This window comes from Pholcus phalangioides, unplaced genomic scaffold (assembly GCF_987345545.1).
Source record: "Pholcus phalangioides strain wild (caught in Gottingen) unplaced genomic scaffold, Ppha-v1.0 ptg000008l_1, whole genome shotgun sequence".
Lineage (NCBI taxonomy): Eukaryota > Metazoa > Arthropoda > Arachnida > Araneae > Pholcidae > Pholcus > Pholcus phalangioides.
In genome coordinates, this window is record NW_028301601.1 from 23,663,285 (window position 1) to 23,690,659 (window position 27,375).

Sequence of the window (27,375 nt, forward strand, 5' to 3'; positions counted from 1 at the left end):
GAGGGGGGGGGGGGCGTTAACATCACTTAGATGAAATCAAATTCAATCAACTCTGCTCTCAAATATAAAACACAAAAAAATTACCACATAACCACAGACTTTTGAAACATTTTTCACTCGAGATTCAGTCCCTTCCGTGTGTTCGTAAGCCAAGACTAGTTCGTAAACTGAATAATTTTTCGTTATTTGAAATTTGAAATTTATTACACACACACATATTACAACATATAATACAGACGCAATATACAAAAAAAAACATATATATTACCATTTATATATTAGCCCAAGGGATTACATAATCCGTCCAGGGCATATTGATAGTGTAGTATATATTGGGGTTGACAACAGACCAATGGTGTATATAAGTAAAATATAATATTGTCCTCACATTACATTCGTAAAGAGAGAAAAAAAGATGCATGTATATGGGATTAATATTCAATTGTGTTGATTTTGTTTATGAGTAGTTTTCTGAATCCGTGCAGTGATTTTTCCGCCTTTATTTCGTTATTCAATCTATTATATTCTTTAGGTGCTATGTATATGAATTGTTTTTGTATTATGGTTTTGTTTGGTTTAATTATGGCGTATTGAATTCCGTGTTGTCTTGTTTGTCTCTGCTGGTGTTTAATTCTGAACCAATCGGGATTTTTCTGAATAAAGAATAATATTTTGTAAAGATAGAGTTTATTGATGTTAAATCTATAATCATTGTGACAGTCTTGGATTATATTTATTTTTTCAGATACATTATTCACAACTTTTCTCAGAGTGTTTCTTATTATATTTATATTTGAGTCATAATCACCGCCCCATACCGATATACCATATTGTATGACTGGTAAAATCCATGCGAAGTAAATAGTACGAAGAAATTTAGGGGATATAATATTTTTCAAGCAGTAAATCCTGGTATTGATGTATTTTAGTTTATTGCTTACTGTCACCGCTTGAGTTTTCCATTTAAGGTTTTTATTAAAAACGATTCCAAGATAGTTTATTTCATCGGACTCCTTAATTTCAGTACAGCGACACTCATTGCGTGAGCAGTGACCTACATGATATTGTATTGTTATTGGTTCTATATTTCTGTTATTATATAATTAAAAATGCATAAATTTAGTTTTATTTAAATTAAGGGTCAATTTATTATATTTTAGCCATTGTGAAATTATTGTCATATCATTTTCAGCTTTATATTTAAGGTTTAGGTTATCATTATCGGAAATGAAGAGCACTGTGTCATCTGCATAACTAATAATATTTCCATTCATTTGTAGGTGTTGTATATCATTTACATAAATCAAAAAGAGTATCGCTCCGAGTACCGATCCTTGTGGGACACCGCTTACTATTTGCTTAAAAGATCCTATTTCATTTTTAATTTTAATTGCCTGTTTTCTGTTCGTTAAGTAGCTTTTAAACCAGTCGTGTATTTTTCCTCTTATACCAGCCTTATTAATTTTGTCCAGAAGTATTTTATTGTCAACGCTGTCAAATGCTTTACGTAAATCCAAAAAAACAGCAAGGGTTTTTTTATTGTTATTGACATTCTTGTAAATGTATTCAGTGAGTTTTAGAACTGCCATTTCTGTGTTTTTATTTTCAAGAAATCCAAATTGGTTTTTTGCAAAGTAAGAGTTAGAGTTGAGGAAATCCATAATTTTCATTTTCATAACCCGTTCTATGACTTTAGACATAATTGGAAGTATCGATATTGGGCGATAATTATTATAATTATTAATATTTCCAGTTTTGTGAATAGGTCTAACAATGGCATATTTAAGTTTTTCAATAAAAGTACCTTCAGTAATTGAAGTATTGATTATATGTGTTATGAACCGCAGATGATGTTTACAGACTATTTTTAGCATTCTAGCATTAATGCCATCGTACCCAATTGCTTTGTTATTATTTGATTTCATAACTATGTATTTAACATATTTTTCTTCCACTGGAGTAAAAACCATAGAATTAATTTGGTTATAAGACATTTGAATTGGACAATGATCGTTATCAGTATCTGTCTCATTTGATTCATTGCTGACTACATTAATAAAATAGTCATTCATTTTTTCTACCACAATACCGAGATCTTCATCAGTGGGTATCTTTATTATTTTCTCATTTTTATTTATTAGGTTGTTAATGATTTTCCATTGCTTTTTTGTATCGTTTCCACAAGCATTAAATTTATTGTAAAAATATTCCTCTTTGGTATATCTAATCTTTTTTTTCAGCATTTTTTCATAATTTTTGTATTCTAACCTGGCTTCTTGATTATGTGCGTTTCGCTTGAATTTTTTATATAATTTCTCTTTAATATCAATCATTTTTTTTAGTTCAACCGTTATCCATTCATTTTTCTTTCCATTTTTATTATTTTTAATACTTTTCATCCAGAAACAACGGTGTTTGTAGATGATATCAATAAATATTTCGTATAATATATTCACATTTTTCTCCGAGAAAACATTTTCATTCACTTTATAATTTTTTATGCGGGTCTCAAAGCTTAAATAATCAACCCTATCAATGTTGTTCTGCTCATGAGTTTCAGATTTTGTAATTTTTGTTTTTTCAGCATTATAACCATTTAAAACGTATTAACAAATTTAAAACTTATTCGTAAACCAAATAAGTTTTCGTTGTTCCTAAACCGAATTGTTCGCAAACCGAGCAGTTCGTAAACCGATTGACTGCATTTTAAGTGTTTTTTTTTTTTTGCTTGCCTATTTTAAGCGCCTTTTTGTTTACATTTTTAATACTTTTTGCTTGCCTATTTTTACAATTTTTAGTGCCTAAACTTCTGGTCCATACTTATCGTTTGTCAGCTGCAACGTCAGCCATCCTTTACCAGTGGCATTATTCCGCCATCCAGCTACTGTACTTAACCAGCACCTCCTAGAGATAGAAGGCCTCCACATGGGTTGCCATAAACGTCCTTCAGACTATCCAGCAAGTTTACCACATTTTGAAACACAGCATCCTATTTCGTTTCTTCTTATTTCGGCGTAGAATCTTCCTGATTGGCTCACAAATACCGCATAATGATTGGACTTCAGGCGTAGAAATCGCCAATTCTGAGCCCGGTCATTTCTTTTCCTCACAACGACGGTACTGGCACGAGCAGGGAATTTTTTCCCCCTGAATATTCTGAGGGAAAATGGACTACTTACTGACGTCACAAGCAGACTGCGGGGGCCTTCTATCTGTAGGAGGTGCTGACTTAACCCATTGACGCGGGTTGGTAAGAAAATTTGCCATTCGAAATTTCAATTTTTTTCTTTGCCACTCAGTGTTTTTTTTCCTTTTCTAAAAATCAAAGTCGTCTTTAATGGGTTAAGACCGAAACACACTATACCGACGTGATTTCACGTCACGACTCTGTACGGCGGCAATTACGAGATATCTCGCCGCCTTTTGAAATCCTCTTGTTTCGGCAACGACGAGCCCAGAGATATGGGCATGTTTTATTCCCTCCCTCCCCAAACGATCGATCAAGAAGCCTAAAGCCGAGTTTTCCTAGGAGTAGAACTTCTGTGCTGTGAAAATGCTGATTGGTTAAAAACCTGAAATTCAAGTTCTTTTGACCAATCATTGTTTTCACGTTGCAAATGTTGTAGAAACCTGCTCCTAGAAAAACCCGGCTTAAGTTACCGTTGCTTCAAAGGACGGACATTTGAGGTTAAAATTGGCGAAAAAACTTCATAAATAAAAACTATTCGAGCATCGGTTCCTCAGGGAAGTGTGTTGGGTTCACAGCTTTTCTCACTATATATATAAATGATACCCCAGCACCTTCTAATGGAATATTAGCCTTATTTACTGATGATGCTGTGTGGAAATAGAAATGCTGTGCAAGCAATCAACAATTTACAAGAAACGATTGATGACATAACAGAATGGTGTACTGACTCAGATATTGTTCTTAACCAAGACAAATGTAAGTTTGCTTGGTTTACACACTATAGAAATGTATCCCTGAATAGAAGAATTCCCATCAATAATACTTCACTCAGTCCCGTTTTGCAAGTCAAATTTCTCGGCTGCATCCTGGACAAAACTTTGTCCTTTTACACACCCACATTAAAAATGCACTTAACAAAGTTAACAATATCATGGGTGCACTAAATAAAATTACCTTTCCTCAAGCAAAACTTTCTATGAAAAATAAAATCCTAATTTTTAAATCAATTCATTCTTCGCCCAACATTTATTTATGCTTCACCAGCATGGGCGCACGTAAGCAAAAATAATATCAAAATCCTTCAACGTGGACAGAATAGAATTTTCAGGAGATTCGTGAACGCGCCATGGTTTGTTAGGAACGAAAATATTCAAAAGGACCTGGGAATTCCACATATTTTCACATACATTAAAGAACTTAACAAAACTCAATTTGACAACATGACAAACTCTGAATACCAATATATACGGGACATTATTGATTATGACCGTGCCCCGACTCCACGAATTTCAGCAAGAAAAAAGGCCTATCGTAGACCTCAACAAATCTTTCATCTCCATTGGGGGAATGAAAGGTAATACTTGTGTATATAAACAAAAATAATTTTTTTTTTAATTCTTATATTTTGGCACCTATTTATCTTATTGCACCTATTTACTCACTACTCATTATATATAACTCTTTTTGATACACGTTCTTGGCACCTATCTTAACCTCCATTTATCTCTTATCTTGGCACCTATTTAATCGCATTTATATCAAAACTTTAAAAAAAATCCACCCTGGCGGACTGGGCTGGTTTGATGTGTATTTGTGTGACCTGCAATATTTTTGTGAACATCTGATAACATGTTTGTTTGTTGACTGGTGAACTATTTAAGTTAATTTTTCTTGGACTTCTCTATTGATGTTTTGACTGAGCTTGTTATAAAAATCGCGTACGCATGTACATGACCACTGTACAATTACTATTGTATGTTAAACTGTTCTCTCCTTAGATAGAAGTGTTGTGGTGGCATTTTTTTAATTACGACTTAATCCCCGGGCAAAAATTTCTTTATGCAATGACCGACCAGGACCATTTCTCCCGAATTTGCCAATTTTTCTCCTTTTTTACACAAAACACACACACTCGCAGGTTAACACAGAAAGACCAGACGCGCCTCCACGTTAATATTCGTGCGAACCTCTAACGTATTGGAGACGCGCCGGAGACCGTTTATTGAGTAAAAGAAAATCTGACTGCAAGAGCCATACAGAATGGACACAACCGTGGAAGACAATACTGTCCCATCACGAGTCCAAGATTCTTGGATAGATATATGTGAGAAAAGGAAAGGTGACAGAGCAGCGCGTCCGCTTTCGAGGGAGCTTGGTGTCCAGACCTAGGCTCCCACCCGGGCCGTCTGCACCGGGGAGCATCTCTGCTGGCCGTCTGCCAGAGAGTGATGGCTCCCATCTAGCCGTTGCTAGAGAGCGCTCCCATCCAGGAAGCTGGAGAGCCAAGTTTTACCAAGGGGGGACACCGCGCCGTCCCTCTACGACGGTTACAGAAAAAAAAAAAGATTGAGCGAAGCAGAGTGCCCGTGCTGTGCAGATTTCCAAAATGATGAAAAAAAAAAGTGAAAAAAAAAAAAAGTGCAAGAAAGAACAGTATACAAATATACAAAATGTACAGGAGATCCTATAATACACACTATATACACACGATAATACACATGTGATCCTATAGTTACGGCGTCGACATCAGGGAGCTTACACAAGCCCTGGGTGTGGTGAGTGGGTGAGTTGGTAGTATCGCATCTCGTTGAGGGGTTTCGGATTACACCAGCATAAAATGTTGACCGGTGGAGCGTGATCTGGTAACTGGCGGGTCAAGATCATCCGTATTTCCGCTGTCAGAGTCGCTAGACGGGGGGTCAGACATGGTATCTTGACGTAGAAGGTGCGAAAAAGCTTCCAAGAAGTTAATTAGTGCAGCAATTTTGCTGTAGTTGAAGGGGCTGCGCATCATACGTCGTTTCCATGCATATTGGTGCACGCTCCAGTCTCCCAAGAAGAAGGAGTGGTACGATTCCGTAAGGGTACATATGGAAACGTAGTGATGGGGATCGCCGATTCCCCCGCAGGCGCAGAAGTGGTTATTCGAGGCCTTAAACCTCTTCAAGTACGTCGGGAAGGGACCATGTTCCGTGTAAAAGATGATTTTCGTCCTTGACCACACCTCCCGACCACGTGAGACCGTTGGGACAATGAGGTTAACGTTGGTGGAAGTCTCCTCCGCATTCCATATGAGTTGCCACCTGCGGAAGACCAGCGTAGCAAAATGTGACTTCGCGTGCGAAGCTGGCAGCGGGAGAGTGATGGCAGAAGTGGCTGTCGTGGCGCTTTTTGCTAGGGTGTCGGCCTCCTCGTTGCCTTTAAATCCTTGGTGGGCTTTAATCCATGAAAGGCGTATGCGTGGGTGCAGGAGGAGGGTATTGCGAGTGTCGTTCACCAGTTGGGTTCGGTTGAACGGGTTTGATATGGCGTGGAGGGAAGAGAGGCTGTCAGTGAAGATCATAGAAGGTTCAGAGCATGATGAAGCGAAGCGGACCGCTTGGAGAATGGCAAAGATCTCGGCTTGGAAGATCGAGTTGAAATTGTTGAGTCGGGAGCTCCAGTCTTGTACTCGGACATGGTTGCGGAATGCCACGAATGCAGAGGCCACGCCGTCGGAGTTCTTGGAGCCATCTGTGAAGATCCGCAGGTTAACACAACAATTTTTCCCTTCTTCATAGGCCGTCTGTAATCCCACAGTCAGCCTCTAGGGAGCTGGGAGTGAAACTTTGATTCTGGTCTGGCTTCAAAGTACCGAGAATGAGGCCCTTATCTTCTCCACCACTGCTTCTCGTAGGCGGAGATACGTGGGTGCATTGTCCCCACCCTGAACATCAATGACGGAGCCGACAGTCATAACGTATATTCGTTTACATGAATTGACATCATCATCATCATCATCATCATCCGAAGCCTCACACGTCTATACCTCTCTCTCCCCTTATTGGAGGAGCTTGAGTAAACGGAGTTTTTACATTGATGGAGTATATTTTTTAAATATTTTTCTTTTTACTTATAAGCAGTTATCGTAAAATAAATATACAGAGTGAATCAAAAGTTCTTTAATATTTTAAAACTAATTAAAAAGAAACTAACGGTGATAAAAAAAAAGTAATAGTTTGTACAAGTGGGGTCAGAAGAATGAAAAATTCATTTAGGAAAGGAAATAGCTGTATAAGTCAACGATAGATGTCGCTAACAAACACTATACAGAGTGGTTATGGTTATAATTAAACTGACACTATTCAGACCTATGTAGCTCCTGTTCTGGTTGACGTATTTCGTTGAAACTTGGTGAATACGTTATATGGACCATGGGGGAAAAAAAGAAAACTGCAATAAAAAAAAGCGGCACGTTTTTCACCTGGTGGTCAAATATTGAATTTTTTTTTTTTTGTAAATTGCGGTTTTCTTTTCCCCTGATGGTCCATATGTTACGGTAAATGTGATAAATCGTTAATATGCATACATACCAATCGTCTTGGTAAGTTTGATAAGAGATACTAACCCCCGGCCCGGCAAACATAGTTCGCCATACGGGGTTCTCCGAAGGGAGCATTTATTTTTCTCCACAAAAAAAAAAAAAACAAACAACACAGCAACAACAAGTTACATCTTACCCCAGGGAGCAACCATTAAAAACTCGCGAGCAGCAATTTAGTGTCCCTGAGGTTTTATAAAAATTACTTTACCTAAGTATTATATTTTACATTGTAACTATCACATTGTAGATACACATTCACATGTCATCATATGAGTCCGAAAATCATTTAATCTTTTAACAAAAAAAAGAAAACCTATACACACATCGAGTCAGCTGAAATACACAAAAGCAAATCAGTCCGTCAGTCACCCAACTTTCCACGAGAATGAAGAAAACTGTGATACAAGTTATATTTCAGTCAATTTATGGATTATAACTTACAGTATTAGATATTAACATATATTTTATGTGCACTGCAATACACGTGCTATTACGAACTAGAATATTACATATTTTCGTAAAAAATCAGTATATGACATAAACTGAGAAAAATTGTAGAACGTATTATTAAAATTCACAGTATAACTCAGCAACACAAAAGATTCAAGTGAGAACTTTACATTGAAAAAATGGTATACGCTAATCCAGTCTAAATCAGAAAATCCTTTCCGTATTCATCAAATGCACTTATATACAATGTTGTATTAACACCTTACAATTATTCAACTTTTTCAATAATATCTATATATTTAAAACAAATATATCATATATATTATGTATTAATTTAAACCTTAAAATAGGACATTATTGGTGATGTATATAATATTCCACGCTTTTTTGCATGATGGATTTTAAGAAATTAGCTATTTTCTCATTTTTCACCAATGTTAAGATTTTTATGTTGTGATCGCTAAAATTGCATTCTTTTCTGTCTTTGTGCCATGCTTCACATCTATATACTATATGTTGAGCGTCGCTAGCCTCCTTCTTGCAGAAGATACATAATGAGTCTCGTCCGTGGAACCTTGCCTGATAGACTACCAGTGCCTCATGTTGAGTTAACAATTGGTTTATGTAGAAGTCTCCATAGATGTTGGTTGTTTTAACCTCCGCTATTATTGAGTGTGTAAATCTCCCTTTCACAGCTTCTGCCATTCATCCTGTATATTTTTTTTATTGCATTTTTAAGTTGTATTTCATTGATTTTAGTTTTAATGTCGATTTGTTCCTTTTTTGTTGCCTCTTTAGTTTTATTATCTGCATAGTCATTTCTTTTATTGTTATTATTATGCGCTTTGATCCAATGAAATTTGATATTATTTATCGTTGCCAGATTTTGTATCGTACGATGAATTTCGTTATAATTGTTAGTTAGGGTTTGCTAGCGCTTGTAGTGCCGATTTCGAATCCCTAAAAATTTGCACATTTTGAAGGTGATTTTCATGAGTATATTGTACTGCCTGTGATATCGCTGTAATTTCGGCTCTAAATACAGTGCTATGATCACTAAGCCTTGTTAGTTGCTCCTTTTCAATCTATTCTTTTCAATCAGCTCCTGTGTTTTTATAATGCACATAAACACATCCAACTCTAACTCCAACATTTGTACCAGGGGTTTCTTTTTGAATGTCGGCTTGTTTTATCTCGGAGCAATCGTTTACAGGTGTCCAGTCAAGATCAGACTTTGCGGACACATCCCCCTGTGTGACACTAGTGTTCTCTCTAATGATGCGCAGCGAAAGACCTAATTGATTGAAGTTAGACGAGTCCGAAGGTGAGGAGACGGTAATTTCATTGAAATCGCTCATACTATCGGTGCTTCTCCAAGTCCAAAATGCCAAGATAATCTTTGCGATACTGGTCCAAGCAGTCCCGGATGTTACGCTGATTTGCATACGATCTAAGGTACTAGACTTGCGTCTCCACTGGGCAATGGGAACTTCAACACTGTCATCTGCAGAGTTAGAAGAAGAATTTTGAGGCAGTGGGGGGAATCATTATGATACGCAATAGATCACAGTAAAAAAACAGGTCACGGACACGAATCTTTGGTAGCACCTTTATTTATGAAGCAAAGTCGTTTATCGAAAATATTTAATACAATAGTACACTCTCATAGAGCATTAATTCGGTATCTGTCATAACACACATTCACAATCACTTCACTTAATAAAAAGCCCGTAGTTTACTATCTTGAGGGGCGGCGGAAACAAGTTTTTCGTTGAGACGATTATCAGTATTAACACTCGTTCAACGGGGGGCATATCGTGCCGGTCGCAAGAAGAAAAAAAAAAAACTGACCCGGAAAATATATTGTCCCGTACGATAATATGGGCTAAACACATTGTCCCGCACAATACACAACAATATGGCCTAAATATGATGAAATTCTCATTATCGATATAGATTCGAAAGTGGAAGAACCACGATGCACAAAGTAATGGCGTCCAATACCTTCAAAAATTCACAACCATGGCAATCAATGGGTCCGAACACACACTTTGACACCCTGAGGTTTTATTTTTACATCGTAACTATCACATTGTAGATACACATTCACATATCATCATATGAGTCCGAAAATCATTTAATCTTTCAACATAAAAAAAGAAAGCCTATACACGCATCGAGTCAGCTGAAATACACAAAAGCAAATCAGTCCGTCAGTCACCCAACTTTCCACGAGATCGAAGAAAACTGTGATACAAGTTATATTTCAGTCAATTTATGCATTATAACTTACAGTATTAGATATTAACATATATTTTATGTGCACTGCAATACACATGCTATTACGAACTAGAAGATTACATATTTTCGTAAAAAATCAGTATATGACATAAATTGAAAAAAAAAAATTGTAGTACGTATTATTAAAATTCACAGTATAACTCAGCAACACAAAAGATTCAATTCTTTTACATTGAAAAAATGGTATACGCTAATCCAGTCTAATTATATTAACACCTTACAATTATTCAAATAACTTTTCAATATATTTAAACTTTTCTATATTTACTTATTATTTCTATACTTTACTTATATTTACTTTTCTATATATTTAAAACAAATATATCATATGTATTTATTTAAATCTTGTCATAAAATAGGACATTATTGGTGATGTATATAATATTCCACACTTTGACAATTAAAATTTGGCCGATTGTATGTATATATATTTTTCACATAGTACTAGTGGCCCTAATAGATTGCTAGTAACAATTAAAATATTACCGATCCTTTCCCATTGAACCACATGTAGCCACGATGTTCACAAAACAGACAGTATTTTTCAATGAATCTCACGGAAATAATCCCCCTTGATTCGCACACACACAAGAACACAGGCGAAAACAATTACAAATATCATCCAAAACCATCGAAATTAAATCGGATGGACGACTTCGATCAAGACAACGAACGCGCGCTCCTAACGCAAACCCGCAATTTTACTCGCTATTGCCGCACCCCTGATCAATCAGAGTAGGGGTGGTGGTCGGCTGAAGTTGGTTTTCTGTGGTTCCCAACTTCGAAGCGCAAATGCGAGCCGATCTCCCCGTTAAAAAGTCTCGCCACAGAGAGCAACAGGCCTACAAACAGTACACATATTCAGTCACTACACATCACTTACTTCACTTCTGAGATATAGATGGCAGCACTGAAAAATCATACACACAACACTAGATACGCACTCAGACTGTTAGGTACACACACTTACAATTCCGGCACAACTCACTAGGTAGTAAATTGCCTATGGCGATAGACCTGAGTTGTGTTCGGTTTGAAAAAAAAGAAAAAAAAAGAGTAGGGGGGGGGAAGGAAAAAGATTATTTTCCCGCCTAATGTAAAATTAGTTTTGTACAGTCGATGCTCGTTATAACGATCGTTTTCCATCGAAAAAAAACGTTATATTGGTGGTCCTTATATCCGAGTGTACAAATGCAGGATATTTCTTATATGAAAGCATTTGGGACTTATTCTATCGGTCATTGTTATGGAACTATTGCTGTGAGGCGCGGTCGTTATAACGAGTGTTGACTGTATATTGTATGCAGGTTTTTCGTTTCCCCTCCCCTAAAATTTGTCACTCGAGGCATTTGCCTCCCCTCCCCCCTCCTCCCACTAGTTCCGTTCTTGATTCTGATTGACAACTAGGCCTAGGCCATCAGGCCATCCCGACGGTACTAATCTACTTCTCAATGCACGAGTTCGCAACCTTTCACGTTCTACCCACGTTCTATCCCGTTCAAAGGAAACATTGTAATATTGGCATGGGCGGGAGGGTGAAGGTGAACCGCCCCGTTTAAGATCCCGTTCTGTATCCGCTTTTGCAGACAGACCCCTACAGAGCCGTAGGAGCAAGGTTCAGGATCCGGTAGGTTCTGGTCCCTCCACCAACCGAAATGTGGGAAAACGACTGATTTGGAAAAAAACATTTTTAAGCCATTGTTCAATCATTTTGTTCCCACCGCCGAAATACCAGTCGTCCTACTCCTCCGCTGCGGTGGTAGAGTGGTCCCAGGTTCAAACCCCACCGTCACCACAGTGAGGGTCAGCTGAAGTTGGCTTTCCGTGGTTTCCAACTTTGAGACGCGAATGTGAACTGATCCTCCACCCCCCCCCCCCTTAAAAAAGTCTTGCCACAGACAGCAACAGACCTACAAACAGTACAAATGTAATTCAATCATTACAAGTCACTAATGAAATATATATGGCAGCACTGACAAATCTGACACAACACTGGATACGCACTCAGACTTAGGTACACACACGTATGCCTCCGGCACAACTCACTAGGTAGTAAATTGCCCATAGATGGCGTTAGATAGACCTGAGTTGTGCTCTGTTTGAAAGAAAGAAGTCGGAAGTCGTCCTATACTCCGCAATAAATTTCTGATTACGGCACTTTACCTCCCCCCAATACCAATAAAGACCGCGCATTCATTTTCAGAATAATATTCAGTATACAAAAATCATGATGTGATCCTTTTTTGTCTCCCAAGCTCAAGCTCCCCCTGAACGCAGCTCTGTCTTAACAGCGTTCGTCTCACTTGGCCACTCATACGGTCACGTAATCGCTCTCTTACCCACTCACTTAGTCACTTTATCAATCACTCACTCAGTTGGTAACTCACCCGCTCACTAATAGCGTTACTCACTAAATCGGTCGATCATTCACTTGGTCATTCATACGGGTATTCTCTCGCTCACTCAGTCACTTTTGTAAGTACAGTAGGCTGTCATTAACGCGGCACATGAGTTGAGACGGCCCTGACTGAAGGCTTCCCAAAGACCTCAAAGGTGGTGGTCCGTAGACCCCCCCCCCCCGTGCTGAAATATAATAGGCGGTCGACGTAATAGAAAAATAATAAATAGACGGACGATATACTCAAATGAATTCATTTATTGATATCGGAAAGAAAGCAGGCAACTATAAACTTCCGCAATTCCGTATCGTTTTTTTAGTCCAATCATCTTTCGATTGAGTCCATTTCAATACATCCAATCAGATTCGGTTTCGTTCCGCTTCCGGGCTGTCGCATTGTGGTGGAAATGCTCGTCGTCATCGTCATCCTCGAGGTGGATATTGTATTTGTCCATGACGCTCTCGTAACATTCCTGTCGAATGAGCATGATCCGAATTTTAGTACGTAAAGAGTAGCGTCCAAAGTGGAGTCGACAGATCTAATGTGTACATATGAATTGACATCATCATCATCGTGCCCCCCCCCAGTAATAATGACCTTTCCCCCCCCCCAGACTTTCAAGTCTATCTCCGCGTACGGTGGACACTATCGACCACCCAATAATTACACGCGTGATTCCTTGTGGAAAACTAATATGGAAAAGTGTTTTCAGTTTCTTGATTTGACCAATAAATTACGGAGTTATAATGCATTAAATGTATCGGACGTAACTTTCCATCGTAATCCTGCCAAATTCGCCGATCGTGCACCAAACGAATAACTTGGCGTTTTTAAGCTGATAGCAATACTGTAACCTTGAGAAAAAAAAATTACCACATTTTGGCAAAAAAGCGTTGATTTTGGGTAAACAACTTTTCCAATAGATCTCGTTTGGTAACACTTTACCCATCTGGTGATAAATTTGCCAATACAGTGGAAGTGAAGGTAACGCGTAATAACAAGGTTAACATTACACGAAGAAGGAAAAAGCGCTGATCGTGAAACTGAAGTTGCACTGTACTTTCAATTTTTCAAACTGTTTGAACATTCTTGATCTTGGATATAGATGTAAGGCACCAACTATAAGTCTTAAGTCTGGGGGGTCACATCAAAAATCAAGACTCCCCGTGTAATGTGGGAGGTATTTAACCGGATCTCACTTCCCAAGGACCAGTGGTGCCCTTAAGAAGGCCCGGTGTGGAGGTTAAAGGGTATGTGTCCATGTATGTGTCTGTTAAAAAGGAAAAGTGGTAAATGTGGTTGAAAGAGAAAGAAAATTATCAATGCTAAAATAAGAGGCTCTTTTAAGGAGGCGAGATATCTCGTCAATGCCGCTTAAAGGGTTAACTTATGGCATGTAAATTTTTAGTACATGTAGGCCATTTTAAACACGTTCAAATTGCTTACCACGGCTCCTGGGCTCCCAGATTCCATCTGAAATGAAAGAGGGGGGATAGATGTTAACTATAACCCACAGGAAAACCCATAAAACATCTTCAACATTGTGAATAATTTCATATGTATCAAGATAAGTGGTTCTATTTAATACGTCACGTATTGGCCATAACTCTTGATGCCAGTGGTGAATTTACGCGAAGTGGGGGGGGGGAACCTAGCGGGCTATAGCCTATGGTTTCAAATTCGGGGGGGGGGTGAAAATTTAAGGAATGAGCGGCCGAGAAAATTAGTAGAATGGAAGAAGGACGGCAAAATTTGTAATTGCTGAGCAGTACCGTCTTAACTCACTGGCCTACACGAGGGCCCTCAAGAGCAGAGGGGAGGGGGCTCATAACATGAGATCCTGTTAAAAATTTCGAGAGTAAGCGTGTAAATTGGTTGCGGATAAGCATGTGTAGTCAGGTAGGGGCCTCAAAAACACCACTTTTCCCAAGGACCAGTGGTGCTCTTAAGACGGCCCGGCTGCCGAGACAGTAAGGGGACTAAGTCAGCGAGTGATGAAAAGAGTGCCCTAGAGAAATTGCAAGCACGTGAGTGGGCGAAAGAGTGACCTACATAATGAATGACCTAGAGCTTATGTGCAAGCATGTGACTAAAAATAGTAAGCTAGAACGCGGGCAAGTACGTGAATGACCAAAAGAATGACCAAGAGAAAACGTGTAAATGGTGGTTACAGCCATGTGCATTGGTAAAAGAGTGGTTACAGCATGTGCAAGTATGTAATTGACCAAAAGAGTGGTTACAGCATGTGCAAGTATGTAATTGACCGAAAGAGTGGCTTACAGCATGTGCAAGTATGGAATTGACCGAATGAGTGGCTTACAGCGTGTGCAAGTATGGAATTGACCGAATGAGTGGCTTACAGCGTGTGCAAGTATGGAATTGACCGAATGAGTGGCTTACAGCGTGTGCAAGTATGGAATTGACCGAATGAGTGGCTTACAGCGTGTGCAAGTATGGAATTGACCGAATGAGTGGCTTACAGCTTGGTATGGAATTGACCGAATGAGTGGCTTACAGCTTGGTATGGAATTGACCGAATGAGTGACTTACAGCTTGGTATGGAATTGACCGAATGAGTGGCTTACAGCTTGTGCAAGTATGTAATTGACGAAAATAGTGTGCAAGCATGTAAGTAACAAAACAGTATGCAGGCATGTGTGACTAAAACAGAGACACGGGTGTACTTGCAGGAGTGGGGAGAAGAAAAAGCGGGTTATAGCACAAGGCGGCGAATTCGAGGAAAGCGTAGTCAAGGAAATTAGACTAGAATGGGAGAAGGGCGGCAAAATTCACGTAGCCCACAGGCGGCGAAACCATAAATGCGTATCTGCTTGATGCTGAACTAACTACTCAGTATCAACTTGATTGGCCAAAGCGTGCTTGAGTCTCTGATGACAACGGAATGCCATTTCCCAAGTGTAAATGAATGGGACAAAAAATCAAATTTCAAATTTCATCATTGTAGTAGTAGTACAGGCAATGCCATCTTTAGATCATTTTTGTCCTTTTTATGTCTTTTTCTTATAGATTCGAAAAATTTCCCTCTAAAATAGTGGGAGATAATATATAACAACGGCGGCTGCCAAAAAATATTTTACGAGGGAAACGCAAAACATTCAGCCAATATTCATCAATTATGTAACATTGTACTAATCTTTGTATACCTGCCATGGAATAGAAATGATAAGATGATTGCTGTCATCAATGAAAATAGAAACTGGACTTTGGTAGTCCAGATGCTGTAATTACCATGATAAGATTTCAATCAGACCAAGACTAGACACGCAGCCAATTTTTACCGAGTACCGCTGATTTTAGCCAAATTTTTAAAAAAAGGTTGTCCGTTTTCAACCAATAGCACTACTAAATTATGCAGGGAGTACCAGAAATCTACGGCCAAAATGGGAAGGAGGTGGGGAGAGGGGGCAGAACACGTTAATATACAAACGGTTTTTTCAATGGAACAAAGGGTCACAACCCATTCATTCGCAAGATACGTGCATCAACGCACTTGAGCAGTTGCCAAAATATGGCAACCCTGTTCACGTCATGAAGAGTGACAATGGGATGTTGACTATTTTCCTTCGCGTTAAGGGCCGTTTACACGGCTTTAGTTGACAAGTGCGCAAGTGCAGAAGTGATTTAGTTGGTAAGTCAGATAAGAACGGTTCTATTTTTCCCGGTTAAGTAGACGTATGCGCATGCGCCAGTGGGAGTGACCTGCCGCGCTGGAGGGGTTTATTTTGATCTCAAGCGTGAACCTGTTCATACTCCGTCGTCTCCTGAAGTTTCGCTAGAATTCCGCCGAAATATTGGATGGTGAGGTGGCCAGAGGACACAACCTTCAAGTTTATTGAAAAATATCTTCGCCATGAATGTTTGTTAAACTATAGAAAAGGAAATTACCTTAACAAACAAGCTAAAAATTATTCGATGTTGGAAAAAGCTGTAGAATATTCTGTCGACGTAATGTCAGGAGTTATATATTTTTGAACCTTCAATTTTTTTTATCTGGTGGGGAGGATTTATATATTAAAAACTGGAGGGGGGGTTTCGAATATTTCTCTCGTCTAGAACGAATTTGCTGTCATCTGTTGTAAAAATACATGATCAAATATTTAACATAAAGATGCCATCTATAGATTAAATTAAAAAAATAATAATGATTTCGAAAATTTGGAAATAATTTTTGTTTAATGAATTTTGATTATTTAATTTTTAACCCTTAGAATTTCCTACGAATGCCAAGAATCTTCTCCCATATTTTCGGCTTACGTAATTCATAATTTATCTCCTCTTCAACTTCGATTAAAATATCATATAATCGATATTTACAACTTGGACGAGAAATACAGAAATCTTATATTTCTTCTCGATGACTTACATAAGTTTATAATATGTTGTGTATTCTTTTTTCCCCTGTGGCGTCATCTCTCGCCCCCCTTACGTGGGTGCAGAAGCGAAAAAAGGGGACAAGCGAACTGTTTCCCTTGCGTGACCTACTTCTTGCTCAGTGTGTTGATCTCGCGCAAGTGATATAGTTTCTCCTTTTTTATTGAATAAATTTATTTAAGTGAATAAATTTATATTCTTTAAAAAAAATATCATTTAATGTGGCTCTGATCACAGTATTCTTAAGTTCTACCTGATCATCTTCATCCATCGTTACGAAAGCTACGAGCTTTAAAAAAAGCACCTCTCTGAATGACAGATAAATAAAAAATTATTACTATTATACTCCCGCACGTTGCGTCTCTCTCTCTCCGTGGATTTGAGTAGACTGAAGCGCGCATGCGCTAACTGCGCTCGCCTCCGTAAAAATTATCCAATGAGCATCTACTTGCCACTTATACGTGTGGACACTTTCAAGAAGAATCGGTAAGTTAAAATTAAGTTGCCCACTAAAGCGCTTGCCTCGTGTAAACGGGCCTTTAGATCGGGAGTGCACAAAGTCCGGTTCGCGAGCCAAATGCGGCCCTCGAAACGTGTTCCTGAATAATGGTTTTAAATACACTCAAAACGGTAGACACCATTTTTTTGCCCGCGAACTATATCCAGGTTACGATAAATGTGATATTTCGGTTGCTATGCGTAATAAACGGTTATTAAGCATAATCACCAATCGTCTTGTAAGTTTGATAAATTTATCACTTTTACCGGTGATTATGCATAACATCCAAGCGTCGTTGGTAAACTTGATAAATACTGAACTTGAAATTTATCGCTTCTGCCGGTGATTATGCATAACAGAGATATTGTAACAAAAATAAACCCACATGAGTATATCAGGGTCCGATTGTAGAATTCGTTAAATAAGAGTGTGTTATATTGGGGGGGGGGGTGGTCTGATTGCTTCCACTCAAAAACTTGTAAAAATTGGTTAAAACGAAGAATTTGTTGAATGAAAGATCGTTAAGGGGGTTGGTTCACGCAAATTTTATATTTCCCCATTTTTCAATTTTTAAATACTACGAAATTTTCTGCGTCTAACTAAATCAAAGTTTTTGCTATACCTGTATTTTAATGTATTTTTATACAAACTGCTGGCAGGCATTACACATGCTAATGTTTTTCACTAAAATGCGTTTTTCTCAAAACTATGTTTTTTGTTAGGATAAGGAACATTTTTTCGAACACCGCTCATTCAAATGACGTGGAAACTTTGTGTGTCTCTCAACACTATTCTGTTACATACTTTAAGACGAGCTTTTAGGATTTTAATTGTTGGTTATGTTTTTATCTGAATTTAACTCGAACAATATGCAACTTTTTCAAAAATCATCAAAATTTGCCCATATTTCGTGCCATAAAAATTTTTAAAATAATTTTAATAAAAAAGTCCTCTTGTTAAAGTGTGTAACACTATAGTGTTGAGAGACACAAAAAGTTTCACGTCATTTGAATGAGCGGTGTTCGAAAAAATGCTCCTTATCTAACTAAAAACTTAGTTTTGAGAAAAACGCATTTTAGTGAAAAACATTAGCATGTGTAATGCCTGCCTGCAGTTTGTATAAAAATACATTAAAATACTTTTAATACAGCTGGAACAAAATCTTTAACACAGTTAGACGCAGAAAATTTCATAGTATTTAAAAATTGGAAAATTTGCGTGCACCAATCCCCTTAAATCGTGGTACGATCGTGAAATTTGTTGAATGGAAGTTCGTTATATTGAGGTCTGATTTAAGAATTCGTCAAGTAGGAGTTAGTTATTGGATTTATCACGGGGATATTCAGAACAATTCCTTAAATTGAGTTCAGTATATCACAGGTTGTGCCCGAGTGGCATGGTGGTAAGATGCTCGTCCACCATCGTGAAGGTTGTTGTCTGGGTCCCGGGTTCGAACCCAAGGGAGGATGTAGATAAGATATTTTCCCTAACGAACTCGAGGCGACCACCGATAGACAGCGCCTTCACTTCCAACCCATCTCACTAATGGCAGTAAATTGCAATATAGCGATATGGCCAGAGTTGGTGTTTGGTGAAGTAGTATATCAGGTTGAGAATCTGACTCAGAAGTTCGGTTATATACATAACAAATCTTATCACGGCAATGAGATCGATTTATCATATTTACCAATACGAAATGGTGATTATGCATTATAACTGATAAATGTCTTGAATTTTGTGCGATTTATCATATTTGTCAACGATGCTCGGGTATTATGCATAACCGCTGGTAAAAATGATAAATTTAGGGAAATTTATCAAACTTACCGAAATGGTCCGAGAAAGAATGACATAAAGAGTCCGTAAACATGGGAGGGACTAAAGAGAGTGACTGACCAGCCAACGAACTACCACCAGACCAGAACATGGTTCCGGCTCTGTCCCCCAAGAGCGAACTACCAAAGGATCGACCAAGAAAGTGTGCAAGCATGTGAGTGACGTAAAGAGTGATAGAAGTCAATTTTGATGTGAGGGTGACAAAAAATTTATCAAGAAACTGAGCAATCATGGGAGTGATGAAAAGAGTGACTCTTTTCGTCGGGGGAGGGGGGAGGGGCGCTGCGCAGAATATAACCCGAGGTAGCAAATTTTGATTAATGAGCGGTCGAGAAAATTAGACCGCAGTGGGAGAAGGAAGGCAAAGTTTGTATACGAGCTGAAAGTGTCAAAAAACCATAACTCCGTCTCTGACAGTACGGACACGAGTTTCAAAAAAAATCACGGACGTCTGGTAACCCTATCACTTACCGCTTTCCGGAATTTTTCGTCTTCTTCTAATGCTTCGTAGCAGTCGTCAAACTGTGAAATGACAATAACATTATGAGAGGGCAGTAAAAAATACTCATCTAAATATGTCAATATTGAAATTGGAATGAACATACATACCACATGGAATAAAGAAATGTTTCTACAAGCTTGTCTCAGGAAAATTTCGATATCACCGTCGCTAGAGGGCGCTGCCTTAGATGCACATCTGGCGCTGCCATCTCGAACCTGGACAAATATGAGACTGTCAATGCAAAAAAAAAATTTCATGTCGAAAAACTTTAAAAAATGAAAAGATGACAAGAGTCCGTGTCGAAAAAATTTCGGTATTACTTTCGGGTTTCCCGATTCTGAACCCTTAGAATCGATAATGCTCATACGCACAATCTCGACAACTTGAAGTAAATATGTTCATAACAGATGGCGTCACTATCTAAACGTATTTTCATTTCCCCAACTTGAATAGAGTCGCATTTAATACGCATGCAGTATTTCTTAACGGGGTACTTTCACAACGGAGGGTATTTATTAACGTATAACATTAACAGATATCGACTATTTTTTCCCCGATTTCGTTTTTATCTGAATGAAAGGAGTAACCCTTGGGCCGTCTTAATGGGTCATAAGGACAAGGCCCAGGGATCTCGGCTGCATACCGGAAATCCATAAGGTGCCATTCAAATATTACGTAAGCAGATTTCCAGCCATTTTGACCCCCTCTCCCCCCCCCCCTGTCAACAAAAGTCGTCGGCAAAACACTGACCCCTCCCCTCTCCCCTCCTGTCAGCAGACCAGACCAGAATTGAACTTTAAGCCGATTCCCAGCCCGCGAGGGCCAACTGCCGGCATAAAAACTGGCCAAGAAGGCCTGTGAAGAAGAAAATGTGTACATGTTTGTAGATAGATATGTGTTTGCATGAATGTGTAGTGCATGTAAAAAGAACTGGTCAAATTGGTGAAAAGTCATGATCTGGCTATAAGCAGGCAAATGTCATCACAGTTCACAGAAGCAGGCAAATGTCATCACAGTTCACAGAAGCAGGCAAATGTCATCACAGTTCACAGAAGCAGGTCACACAATCTGCAGCTAGCAACATATATTCGAAGTGGAATGGGGAAAAAACATCACATGGGAGTCGTGACGCAAAAACCCCAGCTGTAACATCAAAAATGCAATACAGGTAATAAAGTTCTGTTTCAACTCAGTGCATCAGAAATTAATGGGGATTTACTATTGACAAATTTTATGTAAGCAAAACAATCCAAAGTTCAAAAATAGTCTTCTGCTCTTTTTTTTTTTACACCTTTTTCAAATGTACATCATATGCAGGTGAAGTTCAATATGCAAGTTCAATTGGGAAATATATGTACATATACACAAATTCAATAATGAGAAGATACAAATCGAATAGATGCGAATAAATGTCAAAAGTGGATAGATACATAGTATGCAAGTAATGTGAGTATATACAATTGAATGAGAGAATTTATGTATTAAAATAGTATGTATACAATGAGATTTGTAGAAGAAAGCATCTTTACAAATTCTCCCATGTAAGGCGCCCAATTTGTTTGGGCCTCCTATATTTCCTTAAGCAGTCAGCATCATAGTCAACAATTTCCCTCAGATGTTCGAATTGGGAACTAAACATTCGCTCGAATTGATCATTGTTTAATTTCTTAATGTATGTGAATATGTGAGGTATGTCCAAGTCTTGTCTGATGTTTATTCCGCGAACAAACCAAGGGGCTCCAACAAATCTTCTGAGTATTTTGTTCTGCATAGTCTGTAGTTTTTTGATATTCGTTTTACAAGCATGCGCCCAAGCTGGCGAAGCATAGAGTAGAGTAGGCCTTATTATGGATTTAAAAAGAATAATTTTGTTCTTTAATGAAAGTGTTGCCTGTGGAAATGTGATGCGATTGAGCATACCCATAATTCTATTAGATTTGTTTATTACATGATCAATGTGTGAAGAGAAAGATAGATTTTTGTTGAGGATACAGCCCAAGTATTTTATTTGTCTAACAGGGCTTAAAGATTGTGTACCAATTTGAAGTCGTCTGTCCGGAATTTTACGACGTCTAGTGAACCATAAAAATTTGCATTTGTCACTATTCAGTTGGATGGCAGATTGATCACACCAATATTCTATTTCATCCATGGTTTCTTGTAAATTGTTGAAGGCCTGATTTGCATCCCTGCTACTGCACAAAACTGCACAGTCGTCTGCAAATAAAGATATTATGCCATTTTGGGGACAAGGTATGTCATTAATGTATAGCAGGAACAGTTGTGGCCCCAACACACTGCCCTGAGGCACAGAGGCATGAATTTGTTTTATTGAAGAAAGTGTATTTTGAATTTTTACTTGAAAAGTTCGACCTAAAAGATAGTGATAGAAGAATATGACCATATACGGAGGCATATTTAAGTCGATGAGTTTGGAAAGCAATGTTGCATAATCACAACGGTCAAATGCTTTTGCTATGTCTAAGAATGATGCAGCCACAAAATCAAAATTGTTAAAAGCTTCATTTATGAACTCTGAGACTCTAACCAGCTGTGTCACACAAGAGTGATCAGGCCGAAACCCGTGCTGTTCGGGTCTAATTAAATGATTTTCATTGATGAATTGTGTAAGTCTATTTGCGACAATCTTTTCAAAGATTTTACTCCAGTTGCTCAGTAAACTTATTGGTCTGAAGTTTTGTGCCATAAGTGGGTCAGTCCCAGCTTTGTGAATTGTTTTTATAACAGAATGTTTCCAAGGTTTTGGAAAATAATTTAATGTTAAAGCCCTGTTGAAAATTTCTGTTATGTGAGTAATGATATTTTCTGGCAGGCACTTCAAGGCCTTATTGCTAATTTCATCAGCACCTGGTGCTTTTTTGACATCCAATGAGTTGATGATTGAGCTGATTTCATCATTAGTTGTTAGATCCATGTGACATGTAGAATTATTTGTGTGAAAGTGAATAAATTGTGCGACTTTTCTACGAAGCCGCAGTTTAGTATTGTTAGGCTGATTCCTATTGGGTGAAAATTGCCCTTCATAAGTAGTTGCGAATGCTTCAGCAATTTCCTGATCTGTGTAAACAATTGTGTTGTCTGTCTTTTTAATTTTGTTAATTCGTGTAGTTTTGGGCTTACATATCCGCCAAGCTTTCCATAAATTGCCGTTTTCTGCTGTAGCATTACCCACAAAGTCAGAAAAACGGTCATTGATGTGAGATGCAACTTCTTTTTTGATCTCCTTTTGGAGTCTGTTTAAAATTATTCTGTCTAAGGCACCTCTGTACCTCTGCCACTTTTTCCTAACTTTGTTTTTATGCCTAATTTTATCCAAAATTTCTTTAGGCAAGCCAAATTGATTCTCAGATTTGATTTTTTGAGTAGAAGAGGCTTTAATTGAGTCATTAATAAGATGGGTCAAATTATCAACAGCTTGGTCAATGTCATCACTGTTTGGGTTATCAACAGTGTTTAGTGCGGTTGAAGAAAGTCTGTCATTATAAGCATTCCAGTCAATGTGATTTACCAAAAGCCTTTTTCTGGGTATTAAAAAGTCAATGTTGAAGAACAGGGGATTGTGAGGAGAATACAAAATTGCCTTAGTATACATTTGTATATCGTACAAAAAATTTTTTGCTAGACCAAAATCAATGACATCAGGCGTTCCTCTGTTTTGGCCAGGGAAATGAGTTGGCTGAGGGGAAGAGATTACTTGAAGAAAATTGTCAATACAGAATTTCCTAAGAATTTTACCATTTCTATTTGTTGACTTCGAGAAAAACAGAGATGACTTGCAGTTCCAGTCACCTGCTACTAGAACAGGTGAGCTGGTGTTGAATATTTCTTTTAACAAATTTAAGTCCAAGCTGTTATTAGGCGGTTTATAAATTGCACAAAAGTCCATTGATACTCTATTTATATGAATAGAGACCGCCACAGATTCAATATCAGTAGAATCAGAAAGAATAATTTGTTGATAGGGAATACAATTTTTAATAAATATACAGACTCCTCCCCCCCGGTTATGTAGTCGATCCCGTCGGACGCATTGATAACCACCTATGTTGAAAACCGTGCTGGGAAGGAACCAAGTTTCATTGATAAGTGCAATATCTACTTGATAATCAAAAAGCATTTGAGTAAATAAGTGTTTGGAGCCTCTAAGGCTATTAGCATTCCAGGCCATTACAATGAGTGGCCTGGGAGGAGCATCAATTGTTTGAGCTATTGTTAGGCGATATTAGAATAGTAATCAAAACTGAGAGTATTTGTTGAATCTTGTTTTTGTCAATGTTAGCCCCTTCCAACAATTTTCCAAAATTGTTGATTAAATTTTCAGTGTCCGTGCAATTTTTAGACAGGTTATCAGAGTTGGAATGATCACCGTGTGTTTTTTTAGCCAGTGAGATAGCATTTTGATTAGAAAAGTCCACTTCCTCATTTGAGGTATGATAGCTATCATCATTGACCATGTCGATGTCACTCATGTCCAGCTCTTCTGTGTATATAATAAGCTGGTTCATCACATTTTTATACAATTTTTGATGCAATTCTCGGTAAATATCATCAATTGATTTAATCACTTTACCTCGTCCTAAGGGATGTTGCCCTTTCCTAACAGTAAAATGCAAAAATTCTTGTTTTTTCCTTAGTTCTGAAATTTCAGATTCCATGTTTCTGTCATGTGTTTTATCAGAATTAGGTGAAATGTTTGTGTTATTAGTAGATCTTATGAATAATGAGCTGTGTCCTATGTTAAAGTTGTCTTCATCTTGACAAGGGAGAGTTGGAAATTCTTCCATCGAAGGGCCCCTAAGTGATACAGGCAGTTTAGATTCAAAAATCCTGCCTTTTTTCCCTGGCACTTCAGGTCTAGCACTACATCCAGAATATGTAGCCGTGTGAGGGCCACCACATAAAAGACACTTCAATTTAGATTTATCACCTTTATGAGTACAATTCCGAGTCTCATGAGACCCTGAACAAAATGCACACGCAGGGAGGTCCTTGCAAAAATAACTGCTGTGCCCGTACTTTTGACAGTTCCTACACTGCAAGGGAGACTGTATTCCTCTGTATCTTTCGATACTAATGTTGATGTCACCTATGCATGTTAGATTAGCAAAATGCTTATGTTCAATAAAAACTTCTACCAAAAAAGTGGGAAAGGTCTCCCATTTGAATAATTTTTCATATTACAAACCTTGACCACTGGTATACCCTGCCTTTCAATGTCTGCTTTAATGTCAAGGGGGTTAACATTTGCAGGTAACCCTCTAATGACAAACTTTAAGGTTCTGTTGCTATTTGTTTGATAAGTATAATATCTGAATTTTTTGTCATCAAAAATTTTTGTTACCTTCCTATGATCAAGTTCTGAAAAAACTTGGAAGGTTATTTTGTTGTCCGTTGGCTTTTGTTGGGGGGGAAACTCACATACAGCTTTAATTTCGCTGAAATCAACAATCCAGTTGTTTCCCCATGAAGTCAAAATAATCGGTGGAATGTTAGTCTTTTTCTTTTTCCTACTTACAACAGTAAAGCCATTGTTGTCATTAGGCTGATTAGCCAAATCAGAGTTAACACTACTAGGCAATTGTTGCTCTACTGTTTGTTCCTGTTTAGTGTTATTTTCAATTTGCTGTGTCGCATTTATATGTGAAGATTCGTTTCCTTCGACTGAAAAAGTTGATGATGTTTGTGAAGAATGTGTGTCACAATCAGAAGATGAGTCAGTAGAAGATGTGTCGTTACAGTCATTCTTACTTTGATCACCATCACTTTTTCCTACGGGAGGGGTAGCCTCCACTTCATTGGGTACAAGATGAAAACTACTGTTATTATCACAATCTAGCTGATGTTTCCCAGCTGATCCCGAATTTTGGAACTTATCAAGTTGTTTGTTAAGGGCCTTGTTCTTTTTAGTCCTTTTATTGGCCTTTTTACATGGTGTTTCAGCCATATAAAGTTCGCCCTTTACCTGCTTAATACCTTTTGAAGGGGTAATACTATCCAACAAGGAAGCAGAGCTGCTAACACTTGAATCATGTATCTGATTCTTTTTCTTTTTTTTCAGTTTCTTGACCCTTTTGCTTTGAGATTTTTCAGGTGAAGGGTCTGCGGAGGGGGTATCAATTGGCTTTTTCACACTTCGAAATTTTTGATTCATACTATGCTTACAAGAAGAGGTATTTAACCCATCAAAAAGGGTTTGAGCTGTGGACAACAAAAGATCATGTACCGAATTTTCCTCGTTATTATCAGTATCCAAAAGCATAACATACACTGAGAACAGTTCAACAAAATTATCAGCAATATCACATTCATCATTTTTGTTAACATCGTTACCTTCCTTGTACTTTTCCCTAATCCAATCAAATACAACGTTATCTCTACTCTCACCTGAGTCAGCATAATCTGCAGCTAAGGCACTCAATCGTTTGACTACAGAAATGTCATCAATGTTTGAGAAAGGACAGATTTTCCCCATAGCACTGAGTAATTATAAAACAGAACTTACCTTGGTTTGAAATCACAAAAAACCTAAGAAAAAGGGGCAAAAATGGGGCAGACGTATCACTGGGGAGGGGGGAAAACACTGTTGAGCACACACACACAGCACTGAAATCACCATAAAACTGCATGAAAAACGACCGTTGGAATATCCGTTGGTGACACCTCCACTCTGACGATTACCAATCACAATCCTAAACTGGATGTTTGTACATATGGACTCTACTCCTTGAAATCCAGCAACTTAGCAGGTGAATAGCCGCAGAGATTGCACATGGGACTCCAAAAAAATAAAATAATAATTAAAAAGAGGGCAGGCGTAACACTGGAGCGAAAACACAATTAGCAAGCGAAGACTCAGGATGACCGTTATGCCGCATTGCAGACATCCATTAGGCCAACGGTTGGTCGTTGCCGAAGACTTCCGTTATACTACTGACGGAGAGAAAGCTACATGCGACCGATCGTGACGAAATCCGAGCAGCAACTCTAGTTTTTTTATAATCCCCTCCTGTCAGCAAAATTTCGTCAGCAGCTTAGAATATTTCATATCTTCAAAAAGATGTGGTTGATGACGTACGCAACCTTCAAACCCCCCCCCCCTTCGATGCTGACGTAATACTTTAATGACCCCTAATGTGATGAGATCTGGTGCTATGGTTCTAAAAAGTTTGTAAATCGCTAGGTCGGTATTTCCAGCCAAATAGAAGGCGATCCTGGAATATTATATTGCCTGAAGGTCCGTGATGCTATTGAGACGGCCCTGGGTATCCCAGTGCACGGTATTGGTTGTTACTGAGCAATGGTAGTCTTGGAGGAGTAATAATTTTTTGCTGAATTTATCACGCTACGGCGTCAAAACTTCTCTGACAAAAGCATCGTCAAAAATCCAGAAAATGTATAATTTACCGTTGATGCTGCCACGTA

The 27,375-nt window shown here is 38.2% G+C and overlaps 1 protein-coding gene across 1 annotated transcript in view; it reads right to left on the reverse strand.

Moving 5' to 3' along the window:
- Positions 1 to 12,942: 12,942 nt before the first annotated feature.
- Positions 12,943 to 27,375, reverse strand: part of LOC149084049 (uncharacterized) — a 33,650-nt gene continuing 19,217 nt past the window's right edge. Inside the window, exons 4-7 of the mRNA XM_089235440.1 lie at positions 20,040 to 20,147; positions 19,902 to 19,952; positions 14,150 to 14,176; positions 12,943 to 13,175 (exon numbers count right to left, since the gene is read on the reverse strand). Of these exons, the coding sequence (XP_089091566.1) occupies positions 13,050 to 13,175; positions 14,150 to 14,176; positions 19,902 to 19,952; positions 20,040 to 20,147 (312 nt within the window). The 3' untranslated portion in view covers positions 12,943 to 13,049. The remainder of the gene's footprint in view (positions 13,176 to 14,149; positions 14,177 to 19,901; positions 19,953 to 20,039; positions 20,148 to 27,375) is intronic.